General features: G+C 41.6%; 1 protein-coding gene across 1 annotated transcript in view; it reads left to right on the top strand.

Annotated features, from left to right (window-relative positions):
- NHLRC2 (NHL repeat containing 2) overlaps positions 1–18,485 on the top strand; it is a 61,757-nt gene that overhangs the window by 1,358 nt on the left and 41,914 nt on the right. Inside the window, exon 2 of the mRNA XM_084846168.1 lies at positions 3,867–4,019. Coding sequence (XP_084702294.1) covers positions 3,867–4,019 — 153 coding nt within the window. The remainder of the gene's footprint in view (positions 1–3,866; positions 4,020–18,485) is intronic.

Genomic DNA, 18,485 nt, shown 5'->3' with positions numbered 1-18,485 from the left:
TCTGGACTACTGGCTGGGGTGATGGGACTAATGATCCAGCAACTTCTGGGGACCAAATGTTGAGAAAAGGTGGTCTAGATTAGTCTGGCCATCATATTCTGTTTAAAAATGTCTCTTTTGTATTCTATCATAAGCAATGTTCAGAGGCAACAAATTTCAGACTAAAAAGCTTTGACAATCCTCCTTTTTGCCACCTTTTCAAGGCATGTCTAAAGGAGTAGGAGGAAGTGTAATCCTTATCAGTGATTGTGAAAAGGTCCAGGTGTAGTTATTATGTTGTGTTTATTCAATAACTTGGGTTTCTGAGACTGCAACATTCATGCTTCTTGGAAGTAAGTCTTATTGAAATAAATGGAAGTTCTAAGTAAGCATGGATTGGGCTGCATGTGTGAAACCTTGTATTTGTGATAACTGTCTTTGGCTCCCTGACACTAAGAACTCTAACGGTTCCTGGGCTGAGGCCTCTCCAGAGTTCCAGTGTTAAGATTCCGCTTACTTTGAATTATTTATTGCATGAGTAGCCACCCAATGTAACTGGTATATGTGGCATGCTGGGATAAAAAAGGCAATTACCATCTTGCTGCAACCTAGGGTTGTTGTTTTTTTGCTCCAGGCACAATCTGACAGTACAGTGTCATACATGTCTACTCAGAAATGAGTCCCACTGAGTTCAATGGGGCTTATTCCCAGGTAAGTGTGTATGGGATTGCAGCCTTAGGGAGCAATCCTATGGGGATCTATGGTCACCTCCGACCCCAGGGGGAACTGCCTACCCACTGCAGGGTGGGAGGAGTGGTGAGGAACAGATCCCCTCTGCGCTCCCGCCTCCCTGTTTTCGCGACTAGACAGCCCATTTCATCTGTCTAGCCGTGGGACCTTGGCACACAGGGAGGGGCAGCCGGACGACAGATAGGAAGTGTTGTGCCAGCACTTCTGACCTCCCCACCTTGGCCTGCCCTCAGGAATGCCCCGTTTTCCTGGCTCCATGTTGTTCTTATGATTGTAGAGTGTGGGGCTGATCTGCGCTGCCTATGAGGCAGCATGGGAGGGGTTGGAGGTCAGGTCTCAGGGAACCAACCAATTCTGTGGCCATCTAGCCACTGACTAGTGGCTAAAGGATTGCGCCGTTAATTGGCAAACTATTTTCTCCATTCCATTTTAAGACCAACACAATCTACAATCATGTCCTGCAATTTTCTTTTTCTCTTGTCCAGACTGAGGAAAAATTCTGGTGAATTTGTAAACATGCACACATGCTTACAAATAATGGGTGATGGGTGGTAGACTGATCAAGATGGGTGGTAGACTGATCACCCATCAAGACTGATGGGTGGTATTGATTTACTATATCAGTATGCTCTAGAATTTACTTAGACCAAGGCTTGTAGCTGAAACAGATTTCTAGGAAGTTTCTGAGGGCAAGTAGAAAAAGTGATCTTTTTGGAAAGAAACTCACTGTTCCCAGCCTATGTCCACACAAGTGTAATGTCCCCACCAGCGTCCTAGCACACCAGAAGAGAGGGCTAGATAAAAACATGGGTGTTAGATAAAAACAATAGTGTTAATTTTCAGATAGGTACAATAGTCTTGTATTTAACAACTTGCGTGGTAACTGTTAGGCAGGAGGGAATTCATGCAGGTGAATGAGTGGGCTAGCAGGGGAAGGACAGATCTTTCCATTCCCCTTCCATCAGTCCACTTGGTATTCATGCTGGCTGCAGAGGGAGGGAGCCTGTCTCTCAACTCTGTCCTTTCTCCACCAGCCTGTTTGTAAAATATGTTTTTTGGCCTTCTAAGAAGCTAGTATCCTGCTGGTAATGGAGGAAGGGGTTTCATGCTGGTAATGGAGGAAGGGTTTTCCCCCACTCTGTGGCCAGCATGGAAACACATAGTAGTAAAAAAAAAGATGCAGGCCAGTAGCTTTTGTGGCACATTTACAAGAGTGAGCTACAGGGTAGTTTTTATTCTGATGATCCATCTTATATCTAATACTCTAGGATCCTTGTGTTTATGTTAAGAAGTTATAGGGATATCCAGCAATTTTCCTTAGCATATATATGGATGGATTTTTAGATAAGTCTTCTATTGGGTTTAGAAGATTGATCTTAGAAACTTTTTCATTCTTACTACAATATGTGTGCGCATAACACTTTCTGCACTCTGCCCTGGCCCGCTTAACTTTATTTTCTGTGGCCCTCCTGAGCAAAAGCTAAAACTGTCTTGAAGACCTTATGAAGTGAAGAACAAGATTATCAATGTTTTAAATAAATACAATATTTTAAGTGGGTGAATGCCCACAGAATCTATGCACAGTGTTTGTGTGCAGTCTATTCCTATGCATGAAGATCTGTAGACATACCAACATAGGGAGCTGTCTTATACCAAGCCTGTGACTGGCAGCAGCTTTCCAGGGTTTGAGACAGGGGTCTTTCCCAGTTCACCTGGAGATGTCAGGAATTGAGCCTTGGACCTTTTTCCAAGCATGTGCTCTACCACTAAGCTACCACCTTTCCCACTAGATTTCATGGGGCTTAGTCAAAATTAATTTTGGCAAAAGTGGTAGTGTTTCTCCCCTAATGTGCTCGCAATCATGTCAGTTGTAAGTTCCTCTCACTCATTCATCCACCCACCCTCAGAGTCCAACAGCTGGTTAGATAAGTAGCAGCTTCAGAATACTCTCAGTATCCCTGACTTGGCATCTCTTCTACAAATGTTTAGCATTCCCCACCCACCACCATAACTTTGAGAACCTTGGAGGTAAACCACTGACATATATTGCCAATTTTCTACCAGCTTTCCTTATGATGGTTGACAAATTGTATAAGCTATGTCAGGCTTCCCCAATCTGGTGTCCTCCAGATGTTTTGGACTTCAGCTACCATCATCCACATCCAGCATTGACAATGGTCAGGAATCCTGGGAGTTATAGTCTAGAGAGCACCAGGCTGGGGAAGGCTGAACTACATGATCACACACCTGTGAAATTTCTTCTGTATTAACTTCCTTTATTCTAATATCTGACAGTGTTGTTGGAAGAATCTTTGTTTAAATTTACTTTTCACATATATCCTCCAGATGTTAAGCATTTCCCGCTCTCCACCGCGAGTTGGAGAATCATAATATATAGTCTTATGTTTTATACATTACCACCTTGAAATCATTGTGAAAACTTGTGCTTAAAGTTTAATATTTTCAGCACACAGCTGTCACTGACTAACTGTGCCACATGTATCATTGTTATCTTTGCTATGTGCTACCTAGTAGGTTGAGAGTGGCATTGCATTCCAGTAATGTTGTTCAAGATGCCTGAGACTTCTGTTGTTTCAACAAGTAAGGTAATACTAATAGATCTAACTATTAGTACCCAAGTAGTAGTTCACAACGCTGATGGGGAAAATAAAACATTGTTATTTCTTGTTGCAGAGCTGAGTACTGCTACCTGCCTTTCTTATCAATTATAATTGCAAGTTGTTGTAAATGGATGCTGAGGAATTAGTTCCACTTCCAGTGATAGTACAATTAATTGTATACCGACATAAAATTGAACAGTTTTATGTCATCCTTTATTGTCCGTTTCATCCTTTATCTTGAACAGAATGAAAAATGAGTTGGAGTGTTCAACTGTGCCTAAATATGAAATAGGTAGACTTCCAGCCTTACATTAGATTGGCTTTCTTGGAAGTTGTGAAGAATTACAGATAGTGACTGTAAATTATTAAGCAGATTTATGGTGTGTTTTGACCTCCATGAAACATTCTCTTTTGAATTTCAGTGTAGTTTAGTCATCAACCACTATTTCTAAAGTAGCTTGGTTCCTTGTACTTTTGCTTCTTGAAATAATGTCGTAATCTGCCCTCTGATTTCAGATCTACAGTGGCTGAATACTGAAGGCTCCCTTTCTCTGTACAGAGACCTTTGTGGGAAAGTGGTAGTCTTAGATTTCTTCACTTACTGCTGCATCAATTGCATCCACCTGCTGCCTGATCTCCATGAGTTAGAACAGAAGTACTCTGCTAAAGGTATCTAAGAATTTCCTAGAGTTGTCACATATGGAGTTGCTGAGGCACTTAGTTTGTTATTAAATACTTGGGGAAATACCTCTGAATGATTGCTCTAAAAAATACTACGTATCCACGCACCAACTCCTAAAATGGTTTATGTTTGCTGATGATATGTGTATTTAGGGAAGCATAATAATAAAATACTAAAATTTTCAATAACTCAAGAGATCACTTGACGTACATGTACTTAACATAAATATCAAACTTCAGTTTCAAGTTTTAGGCTTAGATTGGAGATATATATATAGATATGTAGATAGATAGATAGATAGATAGATAGATAGATAGATAGATCTATATATATCCCTTGAGGCCTGATATAATGACATCTTGAGGATTTTTGGCAATGAGAATTTTAGGCCAAAAAGAAAATTCCAAACCTTTCTTATTACAACTGCTAAAATAAAAATCTGAGATCCATTTTCCTGTTGATTAAAACAAATTTGGAGTTTATGACCCCTAGATATCCAGCATTTGACCTGGATATATTCCATAGCTCTCATAGGCCTTGAGTGTAAATAATTTAGGGTGCAATTCTATGCATGTTTAGACAGAAAAAAAAGTCCAACAGTTCCCAGCATGCCCCAGCCAGCATAGGATTGCATCCTTAGGCTACAATTCTATACACACTTACCTGGGAGTAAGTCTCATGGAACTCAGTGGGGTTTACTTCTAAGTAGACATATTTTATTCAAAGAATCATACATTTAACTATTTGTGCTGGTGGCTTGTTCCAAGTATTGTCACCTCTGTCTCATTAAACAAGAAATGTTTTGAAAGTTTTGGTATGAAAAACTGTCATTAACTCACAAATACCCTGAAGTCCAGGCAAACCTACATGTTTAATAGGACTCTGTTTCTTCTAACTGTAAATGTAGGCTGCACACTGACTAGGGTGTAAGTTCCATTGAAATCAGTGAAACTTACTTCTGAATAAACATGCATAGGATTGTGCTGTAAATACTCTAAAGGGAGAATACATTATTCTTCTTTACTTGGTGATCTTCCATTTTCTAATCTTCAGTATATTTTTTTGATTTGTTATCTTCTGTCCGAATAAATAGCATATTCAAGTACTGCAAATAGGTGGACAAGGATTGCATCCAGATATGCCTGCAACTGGGTTTCCCTGCCCTATCCTCCGCGTGGTAGTCGGGACAGCCTCTCAAAAATGCTATATGGAAGGTTGTGGTATCATGTTTAGTTAAGCTGGGAATGACTGTCAGGTTCGAGCACTCCTCCCTCTCTGTTCCCCTCCCCCAGTCATGTGCTGGCTTCAGCATGAAGATCTGGCTTGTATTAAACCAGAGTACCCCGTTAGATCTGAATCAGGAATTGTTGCTTAATGTTGGTTAACAAACCAGGAAAATAAGCCAGGATCACTAATCAGGATCTTAAACCGTAGTTTGATCCTGGTGTAATATCCTTCTTAGCAAACCTACATTAAACTAGAGTTCACTATTTTGAACGTAAAAGCTTGGTAGCTTCGTTAGTTCTCTCCTGATACGTTTTGCTGCTGCTGTTGCCTGAGAAGGAAATATAAAGATATCCCAGCATGAGCAGTTGGTTAGATAAAATATATTTTTCTGATCTTTCTCCAAACATTTGAGGTAGTTACCAGGAGGAGATGCAACTCAATTGGTAGTCAATGTAGCAATAATATAAAAATTAATATGCCTGGATTTGGGAAACTGGAATCCTATGCATGACACACTTTATCCCCCTGCCGCTATTTATGTGTCCATATCCTCATATGTGATTTTTAATGTCGAAGTGCAGTGTCTTTTTTCAATTTCATAAAAAGAAAATGTATACTAATGTAGAGTTAGGCATTTGATCAATCAAAAAAGATTTGGCTAATTTACCAGTTAAGTGTTGTCAAATAACAGTCAAGTACTTTTAAAGCATTAACCTTATGAGAACAACAAAGAAGGTAATCATCTGGTCTGATACTTATCCTAATTACAAAAAACAGCCCGCAAATTATATGGCTGTTATTGTAGAATGATGTTAACTATAAAAAAGGAATGAATTCATTATTTTATTATATTTTTATTCCACCCTTCTCCCAAGGAGCTCAGGACAGCATACATAGTTCCTCCCACCTCATTTTATCCTCACAATAAACCTGTCACGTAGGTTAAACTCAGAATGTGTGACTGGCCCATTGTCATAATGAGTTTCATTGCAGAGTGAGGATTTCATACCAGGTCTTCCTACTCCTAGTCTGCCAGTAGGCAGTAGCCTTTGCCACTGATGACTGCTTATATTCCTGTTTGAAGATGCCTGCAGTTACAGCAGGTAATCAGTGGAAAAAGCTTTGCTATGCTTTTGCCCCATGTGCTACAGGACTAGAGGGCAAGCTGCTCTCATTCACACCCTTGCTAACAAATATACCATAAGGAGTTTAAAAATCTAACTTGCCATCTATACAGTGGCATGCTATTGTATGCCAGCATGTCAACCCTTTTCTAATGGCCGTACTAAAAGGCTTGGACCCATACTTCGCCTTCCATCCACAGGTGGTTTTTATTCAGTGGAGGGCTGCTGCTTACAGAAGGAGGGAAAGCAACTTTTGCTGATTTTCCCCCAACATAGCATTCTGCAGTACCATCTCCCATACTTTTCCAGAGGGTTCCCCAACCCTTTGGAGTAGATCTTCAGAGGGCACACGAGGCTTCAGGGGAAAGCATTGCCTACCCCATTTCTGCTGATGGGAGTATTCCCCGAGCAGAAGACTCCTCAGGGGATGCTCCCGCCAGCAGGAGCAAAATCTGGATTTAAGTGAACATACTTTGATATGAAATTGTTTTTACATGGTACGTAATAGACATGTTGCAGTAGCCTTGCCGTCTTGGATTATCAGAAACAATTACTGGACGACATTTAACCCATGACGAGACGCAACACTCACAGGCACCACATCGAATACGCAACCCCTGCTTGGGGTTTGTCATGTTGTGTGAACTCAGTGACCATGGGTTATGCAAGGGTTTAACCCTTGCATAAGCCACAGTCACTGGGTTCTCATGACATGACAGCCTCCGAGTGGGGATTGCGTATTCAAAATGGTAGCCGCATATACTCTGCACACACTATAACCTAGCCTCACCGTGCGTTAAATAATCCATGCTGGACTATCATGTCATATGAATAGCCCCTATGAATACAAATTCCTGGTTTGCAGAAAGAAAATGTATCCTTTTTTGCTGAGTTATCTATCCTAGTTTTAGTGTTCCAGCATAAGCTTTCTTGCAGTTCGTATGCACATATTTTATACTCCTATACTGCAGGTATCTTAGTAAGTGGTTGTTTGTTTCATATCAGAACTCCCCTCATTATGTTGCTGTGACAGGAGACACTTAAACACAAAGAGCTGTTGCATGATATTTTCAAGGTCATCACATATTCTATCATTAACACATGCACATCTGGAATTTGTAGCTATATCTTGGAACAAACGTCAATTTCCACAGGGATTAATACCAACTAGCATGTTTATCTGATATGTTCTTGCTCTTATCATTGCTAGTGCTATTTCTGCATTCAGAATGGCATTCACAAGGTTATTTTAAGCCCTAATGCACATTCATTTCACATCAACAGTCTAGAAATGGCCCGTTGGATTGCTGTATGAGGAAGTGCTTCTCAATAGAAATACTTTGGGAGAGGGCCAGTTTGCTGCTGTTGTATAATCTTTTCAGTGCAGATTTGAATCCAACTGCATTCTTTCATACTAGAATTTTACTTTTGAGTTTTCTGCTTTTCTCACTTCTATATTGATAAGCATCCTGAAATCTAATTTTCTTCTTTCTTAAATTACCAAGGCTGTCATCCTAAGCAAATTGTTGTGGAAATATATCCCATTTAAATAAATAGGACTCAATTTAAAATAAAAGTGCTTAGTATCAGGGTGCTAGTGTGTGTTTATGCTTTGACCACTATAGTGTGTGGTGAAGGGAAGTATGTATGAAAACATGTGGCAAACCTACCCAGAAATGGCAAGTGACCAAAGCTTTTGGCCAATGTTATAATCTGTTTTCAGACACTAATGTCTTTTCCATGATACAGTGTCCGTGCTGTGCCTTTCCACTAATGGTTGATCAGGCCAGCCCAAGACATTTGGCTGCCTGAGGCGGAACAGCAAATTGCCTCCCACTCCCTGGTAAAGTTGCATGCTACCCAAGGCAAGCCAAGGTATTTTGGCAAATGAGGTCCAAATCCCCTTCCCTGGTAGTAAAAATGCAATAATAATAAACTAGCTAAGGTGGCCATCTCACTCTAATGGTAAGACCAGCCCTAATGTTTGAAGTGAATAGTTCCAGTTATATATCTGGTTTGTAGATTTTTTTATAGTTTGGTGTCTCATTCCCATTTCCACTGCCACTTTCATAAATGCATTTCCTGTCCCCTTTCTCTTATTACTTGAATTCCAATGCATGTGTATGAAGAACTAAATTACACTGACTTCAGAGTGCATAGGATTGCAACTTTTGTTTACTTAATAACAAGGAAATAAATAGAATAAAAAATAAATATATAGCTCACTTGTGCTGTGCACTGAATGCCAAGTTCTACTAACAAGACGAGTCTAGTCCCAGCACTAATTTTGAAGCCTGTGTTAAGTTCCTGAAGACTGGGAAGGGGCTTTTAGAATCCCCGTTCTAGCACCTGCCCTGCATGTCTTCAGAACTTGACAGTAGGGTGTGCTCTGGGGATCATGTTGTGCAATTACTCTCACTAAGCCCATCACTCTTTGAACTCTTATGTCAGGCTTGGTTGGATGAAAAATTAAGGGTGCAATCCTATGTGGATAGTTGGCAGCCTCCAAACTCGGAAGCTGCTGAGTATCCAGTGCAGGGTGGCTAGAGCACAGAGGTCATCTTCACTTCCATGCTCCGGCCGCCCTGCATTTCTGCTAGATGGGCGATTTTGCCCATCTAGCAGCGGCACTTCCAAGTGAATGAGGCTGGGGAGGGCATTGGATTCAGTGTAAGGCAGCCACCCCAGTCTCCTCCCCTCCCCAGCCCTGGGAACTCCCCCTTTCCCCTGTCTCCATATGCCATTTGCCAAGCGCGGAGATAGCCAGCGTGGGTCTCTCTGTGATAGCTGCGAGGGGGAGTTTGACTTCTTTCCTCATACCCAGGAAAACAAATAAACCTATGGCCCCCCAGACAATGTCTAGGGGCTGTAGGATTGCTGTCTAAAATGTTCTGGCATTTCATTCCACTGTTCTTAATAGAATAGTCTTATCAGGTCTTATCCATAGCGAAAGGGGTGCAGTTGAGTTCAAAATCAATAAAAGATTAAAAGTACTTGTTCCAGTTGGTAAATAATTAAATGCAATGCAGTTTAAGAAATTGTCTTTTCTTTTTTAATATATCTTGTGTGTGGGAAGGGCCCTTGAAATCAGATAGCTATCACCTTCCACGATTACTTGGATCTAAGGTTCTGTCTGTTAACAGAGCAGAATGCTAGAATCTTATTTATGGTAATGTTCTGTCAACACTGCCTAACAGAAGGGTAGGAAAAATTTGTGTGAATGTTTATGCTTGAGGTGCTAGAAGGGTGATATAACATTTTTTTTAAAATTAGCAGTCATTAGAAAGTTGAAATAAAACTTTTTTCCCTCTTTTTGTTTTTTACAAGGGCAGATTGGTTGGATCTTTGATGTATTTGCGTTGATTGTAGGGAGATGGAGTGGGTAGAAGGTTTTTGTTTAAAAATTTACATCACTATTCACTTAATTGATTATAAGACATTATTGGAGGTTTATTTGCTCAGTAACATTTCTATACCATTTTTCAGTACTCATGGAATCTGTTCAAAGTTACTACACTGTTTGTGCTATTACAGTAATTTACAACTCATATTGCAGTTAACTATGTTTCGTTTACTTGCCATAATACATTTGTCTATCTATAATGAACTAAACAGTAATTCTACATTGCAATTCTGTGCATGCCTATCCAGAGGTAAGCCTGATTGCGTTCAATAGGTCTTCGTTGTTGTTCAGTCATTAAGTCATGTCCGACTCTTCGTGACCCCATGGACCATAGCACACCAGACCTTCCTGTCCTCCACTCTCTCTCGGAGTGTGCTCAAGTTCATATTCATTGCATCGGTGATGCTATCTAGCCATCTCATCCTCTGCCGTCCCCTTCTCCTTTTGCCTTCAGTCTTTCCCAGCATCAGGGTCTTTTCCAGGGAGTTTTCTCTTCGCATTAGGTGGCCAAAATATATGAGCTTCAGCTTCAGTATCTGTCCTTCCAATGAGCACTCAGGGTTGATTTTCTTTAGGATGGACTGATTTGACTTCCTTGCAGTCCAGGGGACTCATAAGAGTCTTCTCCAGCACCACAGTTCGAACACATCAATTCTTCGGCGCTCAGCCTTCCTTGAAGTCCAGCTCTCACAGCCATACGTTACTACTGGGAAAGCCATAGCTTTGATTATACGAACTTTTGTTGGCAAGGTGATGTCTCTGCTTCTTACTATGCTGTCTAGGTTTGCCATAGCTTTCCTCCCAAGGAGCAAGCGTCTTTTAATTTCATGGCTACAGTCACTGTCTGTGGTGATCTTGGAGCCCAAGAAAATAAAATCTGTCACTGCTTCTATTTCTTCCTCTTCTATATGCCAGGAAGTGATGGGGCCAGATGCCATGATCTTCGTTTTTTTAATGTTGAGTTTCAAACCAGCTTTTGCACTCTCCTCTTTCACCCTCAACAAGAGGCTCTTGAGATCCTCTTCGCTTTCTGCCATTAAGGTGGTATCGTGTGTGTATCTGAGGTTGTTGATAATTCTCCCGGCAATCTTAATTCCGACCTGTGATTCATCCAACCTGGCGTTTCTCATGATGTACTCTGCATATAAGTTAAATAAGCAGGATGACAATATACAGCCTTGTCGTGCTCCTTTCCCAATTTTGAACCAATCGGTTGTTCCATCTCTGGTTCTTACTGTTGCTTCTTGACCCTCGTACAGGTTTCTCAGGAGACAGGTAAGGTGGTCTGGTACTCCCATCACTTTCAGAATTTGCCATAGTTTGTTGTGATCCACACAATCAAAGGCTTTAGCATAGTCAATGAAGCAGAAATAGACACTTTTCTGGAATTCTCTTGCTTTCTCCATGATCCAGCGAAGGTTGGAGATTTGATCTCTAGTTCCTCTGCCTCTTCGAAACCCAACTTGTACTTCCGGTAGTTCTCGGTTCACATACTGCTGAAGCCTAGCTTGTAGGATTTTGAGCATCACCTTGCTGGCATGTGAAATGAGCGCAATTGTGCGGTAGTTTGAACACTCTTTGGCATTGCCCTTTTTTGGAATTGGAATGTAAATTGACCTTTTCCAGTCTTGTGGCCACTGTTGAGTGTTCCAAATGTGTTGGCATATTGAGTGCAGCACTTTAACAGCATCATCTTTTGGGATTTTAAATAGCTCAGCTGGAATACTGTCATCTCCGCTAGCTTTGTTGTTAGTAATGCTTCCTAAGGCCCACTTGACTTCACTCTCTAGGATGTCCAGCTCAAGTTCAGTGACTGCACTATCATGGCTATCAGAGACATTCAGATCTTTCCTGTATAGTTCTTCTGTGTATTCTTTCCACCTCTTCTTAATCTCATCTGCTTCTGTTAGGTCCCTGCCTTCTTTATCCTTTATCAGGCCTGTCTTTGCACAAAACGTTCCCTTGATATCTCCGATTTTCTTGAAGAGATCTCTAGTCTTTCCCATTCTGTTGCTTTCCTCGATTTCTTTGCATTGTTCATTTAAGAAGGCCTTCTTGTCTCTCCTTGCTATTCTCTGGAACTCTGCATTCAGTTGGCTATATCTTCCCCTTTCTCCCTTGTTTTTCGCTTCCCTTCTTTCCTCAGCTACTTGTAAAGCCTCATCAGACAGCCACTTTGCTTTCTGGCATTTCTTTTTCTTTGGGATGGATTGAGTTGCTGCCTCCTGAACAATGTTACGGACCTCCGTCCATAGTTTCTGAGGCACTCTGTCTATCAGGTCTAATCTCTGAAATCTATTCCTCACCTCCACTGTATATTCATAAGAGATATGATTTAGGTCATACCTGAATGGTTTAGTGGTTTTCCCTACGTTCTTCAATTTAAGCCGAAATTTTGCAAGAAGCAGCTCATGATTTGAGCCACAGTCAGCTCTAGGTCTTGTTTTTACTGACTGTATAGAGCTTGTCCATCTTTGGCTGCAAAGGACATAATCAATCTGATTTCGATATTGACCATCTGGTGATGTCCATGTGTAGAGTCGCCTCTTGTGTTGTTGGAAAAGAGTGTTTGCTATGATCACTGTGTTCTCTTGGCAAAACTCTATTAGCCTTTGTCCTGCTTCATTTTGTACACCAAGGCCATGCTTGCCTGTTATCCCGCTTATTTCTTGACTTCCTACTTTAGCATTCCAATCCACTATGATGAAAAGGACATCTTTTTTTGGTGTTAGTTCTAGAAGGTGTTGTAGGTCTTCATAGAACCGATCAACCTCAGCTTCTTCGGCCTCAGTGGTTGGGGCATAGACTTGAATTACTGTGATGTTGAATGGTTTGCCTTGGATTCATACTGAGATCGTTCTATCATTTTTGAGATTGTACCCCAGTACTGCTTTTCCCACCCTTTTGTTGACTATGAGTGCTACTCCATTCCTTCTAAGGGATTCTTGCCCACGGTAGTAGATATGATGGTCGCCTGACTTAAATTCGCCCATGCTTGTCCTTTTTAGTTCGCTGATTCCCAAGATGTTGATGTTCAATCTTGCCATCTCATGTTTGACCACCTCCAGCTTACCTTGATTCATTGATCTGACATTCCAGGTTCCTAAACAATATTGTTCTTTACAGCATCGGATTTTCTTTTCACCACCAGACACATCCACAGCTGAGTGTCCTTTCGGCTTTGGCCCAGCCGCTTCACTCTTTCTAGCGCTACTTGGAAATTCCCTCTGCTCTTCCCCAGTAGTATATTGGACACCTTCCGACCTGAGGGGCTCATCTTCCGGCGTCATATCTTTTAGCCTTGTGATATGTTGCATGGGATTTTCTTGGCAGGAATACTGGAGTGGGTTGCCATTTCCTTCTCCAGTGGACCACATTTTGTCAGAACTCTCCGCCATGACCTGTCCGTCTTGGGTGGCCCCGCATGGCATAGCTTATGGCTTCACTGAGTTACGCAAGCCCCTTCGCCACAACAAGGCAGTGACTCCCAGGTAAATTGGTATTGGATTGCTGCCTTAGGTTTCAGAACGCTGGGAGTTGTAGGATTTTTGTCTGTCTAAACATGCATAGGTTTGACCTGGGGAGAACAATCCTATGGCCACTAGACACAGAAGGCCATAGGATTGTTTGGTTGGGGTGGGTTAGGGTATGTTTAGAAATATGGTGTTTTTACTGTAGAATTTTATTGTTTGAAATATCTATTAAGTATATAATAGTATATCTATTATATACTTTGTACATTGCCCAGACCGGCCAGATGGGCAATTAATACATTTAATTAATAAATAAATCTGACCTCAATTTCCAGAAACTGTGCTTCCCTCCCCCTCATAGCTGGCATGGTCATGCTTTCTTTTCATAAATGGAGGATGGAGAGGGCGAAAAGGGAGTGGTCCCGGGGGAAGGGAGAAGACCACAGAAGCCACTTTAGACAGCTCTCTATTGAGCCTTCGGGTCCCTTCCCTCCCTGAAGCCAGGGCTAGACATGTGAAGCATGCATCTAGCCACAAATGCAGGGCAGCTGGAGCACAGAGAAGAGGTTCTCCTTCATGCTTCAACTGCCCTGCATTAGATAGGCGTCAGCCTCCAAGTTCAGAGACTGACGTCTGTCTCCATAAGATCTCTCTTTGGACCCCAACTGGTGATGCCATAGAATGCTGGCAGTTAGTGAATTTGGTGTGATGGAAATAGAAAATAAATTTGAAGAGGAAAATCACATTCAGTGTCCAATTTCAACAAGAAACTCCAAGGCTCTGTCTTACAATCTGTTTGTGCTTAGTGCTCTGTCCAGTAACAGCATCACTGATGCAATGAATATGAACTTGAGCACACTCCAGGAGAGCGGAGGACAGGAAGGCCTGGCATGCTATGGTCCATGGGGTCACGAAGAGTTGGACACGGCTTAACGACTGAACAACAACAACAAATCATGGGCCAAGTGCCTTTCCCTCACAACTCAGTAATCACAACTAAATTCCTTATTTGAGATTAGGCTAGAGAATGTACTCTCTGAAGGTTCAAGTCCTAGCATCTTGAAATTAAGCACTGTGCCTATGGGCAGAACAGGCAGTGTATCATTTTTAGGAGAGTTGGGTGGAGAAGCAGGGACACTGAAAGAATGGAGACAAAATAGGCAGCAGTTTGGGTATGGGAAATAGTTGCAAGGAATGCTAGGGGAAAATCTCACTCTCAGAATTGGGAGGTATATAAGCTGTAGTGAGTCAGGAATTGCAGAAATTCAGGCAGTCCGAGGAATGGATAGCTGAGATGACAGAGAGACCAAAGAAGGAGGAGTTCTGAATTTTACATTCTGATTTGAAACTGCCAATGACATCTTTGGCCATAAGTTTTTAGTAGATCTACTTTCTAGCTTCATATGCATATGCTTCCTGTCTTGTCTATGTTTGTTTATATTGCTTCATGAGCCACAAGAAGGATTAACTGCAGTGATTTTTAGATGCAACTTAGAACAAGTATGCATCCTCAAAGCCCTTAACATTATCAGGAATGGCTGGGAAAATCCCAGGTACTTGGTTGCTGGAACAGTGAGATATTTGATGATATCTATAAATTTGAAATAGTAAAATATGAAGGAAGAGTGGATTTTTCCTGTGCTATGTTCTGACGAGAAAACTCTTCTTAGCTTGCCTCAAAAATATTAAGGTGGTTGTTGTTATAGGCTTTCTTGAGAAAAGCTAGTGAAAAATATTATTGTCAAGGATTTCTGAGAAATCTTGAAAATAATGTTTTATAGGACCCCTGCTAGTTCCCTCCCCCTTTCTAAAAACATACCTTTGAGATTCGGGACAGGAGTGACTAATAGTGCGGAGGGTTCACTAGAAACTGACTTTCCTGCTGAGGAACATGGATTTGTAGTTTTCTCTGCCTTCCAATTTGATTCAAAAGGCTGAGAAAACTACAAATCCTATGCTCCCTGGCAGGAAAAATTGCACAGAAGCATTGTTTCCAGTTAAGGGGAGGGATGGGAAAGCCTCTCTTGTCTCTAACAAGCCCTCTCTACCAGCTTTTATTTGTTCCTCTTCTTAAAGCTAAGGGGCTTTTTTGTTGCTTGGCAATGGGAGAAGTGCCTGGGAGATCTAGCTAGGGGCAGGGGTGAACCCCATATTGAGCCAGGCCCAAATTCAAAGGGGCTTGGCCCAGTTCAAAATGAAGTGAGACTTTTTGAACTGGGGGAATTTCTATTTTAAACTCCCCCAATTGCAAATTCTCCCCCATTGCTAACCCTGTAAGAATAAATTTACAGCATTTGAAAAGTGATTAAACTGAAAGTGTGCGTGCATGTGTGTACGTGAGTGTGTGTCTATGCTGCGCATATGTGTGTGCGCATGCGCACAGAGTTCTGTATGTTTAAAAAATAGTTCTGATTAACTTGAAAGCATTAGAAAGGGAAACGAATTGACAGAGCTGTTTGTTTACCTAAAAAGAGAGATGCTAGACTTCTAAAATATTTTGAGGAAACCTTTCAAGGTGATTTTTATTCAGTTTTTAAACTCTGATCCTGCAGTTGTCACCCAAGCTGATAATGTGTCTTTTGACTTCAGGTTTTCTGAAGTTAACTTTTAATCAGATGTAAAGAGGCCAGCCCCATTCCATGGATGCAATCCTTATTGATTTGGTAACATTGAAGCATTTATTAGTGGCAATTTCTGGAAATAATTGTCTGTAGGACTGCATAATTATTATTGATTAGTTTTCTCAGTAGCATCTGGGCTTCCTGTGATGCTTGTGTTAAAAAAAAATCTAATTCAAAAACCTAATAATGAGGAATTTGAAACAAGTCTACTTCTGACTTTTTTGATAATCAGTTATAGAAAGAAGAACTAAAAATGCTGCTCTTATTGTCAGTGGAGTAGATCAAGAGATGCACTTTTCCCAGAGGAAGGTCTCTTCTGAATGCAGAAGGGATTTTTCTGAGTTAGCACAAAATCTTTGCACAATTAAAGAGACGTGAAATCCTGAGCTATGCTCCCATTAGCCCAAGGCATTGCATATTCTCTTGCACAGAGTCTTAGAATGCATCCTAGCAAAAGGTCTTTCACTACCTCTTGTGCAACAACAGTTCACAGAAGAGCGCCATTGCCAGAATTTCTTCTGCTTATGCATCTCTAGATCCAACCTAATAAAAATAATCAAAAGTCATCATCTGTATGCCTTTTTCTAATATATGTTGATATTGGGACAACTTGGATTTTGAAGTTTTTAATAAGAGAACATTTGCATACTGAAGTTTAGAAATTCTGGACACTAATGGTCATGTAGCCATAAACAGCCCCAAAATGTGAGTAGTGGTTTTCATTAAGATTAAATAAGCATCCTTTGTAATCACTGTACCAGTGTATAAGTACTGTAACATTTTATTTTTAAAAATCTAGTAGTTTAAAGGCCTGAATTGTTTACAAATGTAGCAAACTGTGGATTAAGCTTCAAACAGGAACAAGGCTTCTTTGTATGGGGAAAGGAGGCGGGGAGAGAGAGTAGGGTAGGTTGGTTTAAATCAAGGAGTTTTAAAATTATAAAGAAAATACTTTGCAAGTATACTTGCAAGGACACGAAGTAAACCACTTACTTGAGGACTAAGGCCAGGTTCCAGAGAACCATATAACTTGTTCCATGAGACTATGGAGACTTTTTCTGAAATAGTATGCAGGAGCAAGATGTAGCAAACTGCTTTTGAAAATGAGGGGATTTTCAAGGACAGTTTGTTATATGTCATGGACCTTATCTGTTGAAAGTGGGGAGGAAACTGTGGGTCGGATCCAGTGGTGTCCTTCCACAGGCAGCCCAGACCCACTGGCAGCTGTGATGTAGCGCTTTGGGGACAGATGCCAAGACAAGCAGAAACGCTTGTTTCTGGAAGGGACACAACCTTCCCTTCCCAGAAATGAATGTTTCCGCTCGTCTCAGCGCTTGCCCCTAGAAGGTCTACATCTTCTACGCAGCCGCTAGCAGTAGGGGTAATGTGTGCACTGCCGCCGCCAGGCCCGGGCCACTTACGGAAGGACACCATTGGATCCAACCCTATACATTTTCACTGGACTAGCATAAGATAGGTGTAAGCCTCAGCAGCCCTTGGATCTCAGCCTACGTGCAAATTACATGTTACATAATTGAACCTTCTCCTGCCCCACCCCTCCGTATTGCCCCGACCATGGGCTGCTAAGGTTTGGAGGTGCCGAGATAATGATAAGCCAGGTCCAGGTTTGCTTACAAGGAGACTTTATTGAGTACTTACAGCACACAGGCGTACCCAGTTGTTGGATCAGACAGCTTCTCTGAACCCAGAGCCATGGGGTACAATGGGTTTTATACCATACATGTTAGCAGTGAGGTGGTATGACAGAAGCAAGCGTTAATTAGCATTCATCTGCACCTTTCCCAGCATAGGCTAACAGTGCTTGGTCAGGCAGAAAACTATCAGAACTTTCCCAGCACAGGCACCTGTAGCTCGACCTAAACAGAGCCTCACTTCTCAGGCACATCCTAGGCCCTGATAAGATAAACGGTAGCTTGTTAGCATGGAATGTGCTGAAGTGGTGATATCAACCTTTGACTCATCTTACCAGCCAAGAGGCCCACTAGTAAGGGAATTGCACTAATAATAATGTTTAAAGAGAGCACTATGGGTCTTTAGGCCCCTCTAAAACTACAGGTAACTTGGTTACGTTCCTGGGGCCATTACAGCCCCCCAAAACCATCCTGAAATACAGCTGTGGGGGGCTGCCAATGTGCTAACTGCAATGGTATAAAATAGCTTAACCTGCCCCCTGCAAGCCCTGTACCTGCCACCATCACTCCTGACATAGAACTAACAGCTGCTTGTGGAAGGGTGATTCAGTTGAGGAAAATGAAGTAGTGGAAAAGGGTTCTCCCAACTTTTAAACAACAACACATGAAATATGGTTGAAAGGGACTGCTTATTTGCTCACCAACAGCTGCAGAAGAGAGGTCGACCCAGTTCACACAATTAAACAACCCATGGTTTGTTAACCATGGGTTGTTGGGGAGCAAGCAAGTATGCTGGCTCCCAACCACTTGCCCATTTCTGGCGCACTAATCAACCCAGGGATTCCCTGTCCCTCATGATGTGCAAACCTTGAACTTTGGGTTGTTATGGGACAACTCAGTTATAACCAAGAAAAAACCATAGATTCAAACTCTAGGTTGTCATGTAGAACAAC

The sequence above is a fragment of the Heloderma suspectum genome, chromosome 3 (genome assembly GCF_057233095.1).
Source record: "Heloderma suspectum isolate Gila_16-S chromosome 3, 16-S_ref, whole genome shotgun sequence".
NCBI lineage: Eukaryota > Metazoa > Chordata > Lepidosauria > Squamata > Helodermatidae > Heloderma > Heloderma suspectum.
This window is presented reverse-complemented; position numbering and strand designations above follow the sequence as displayed.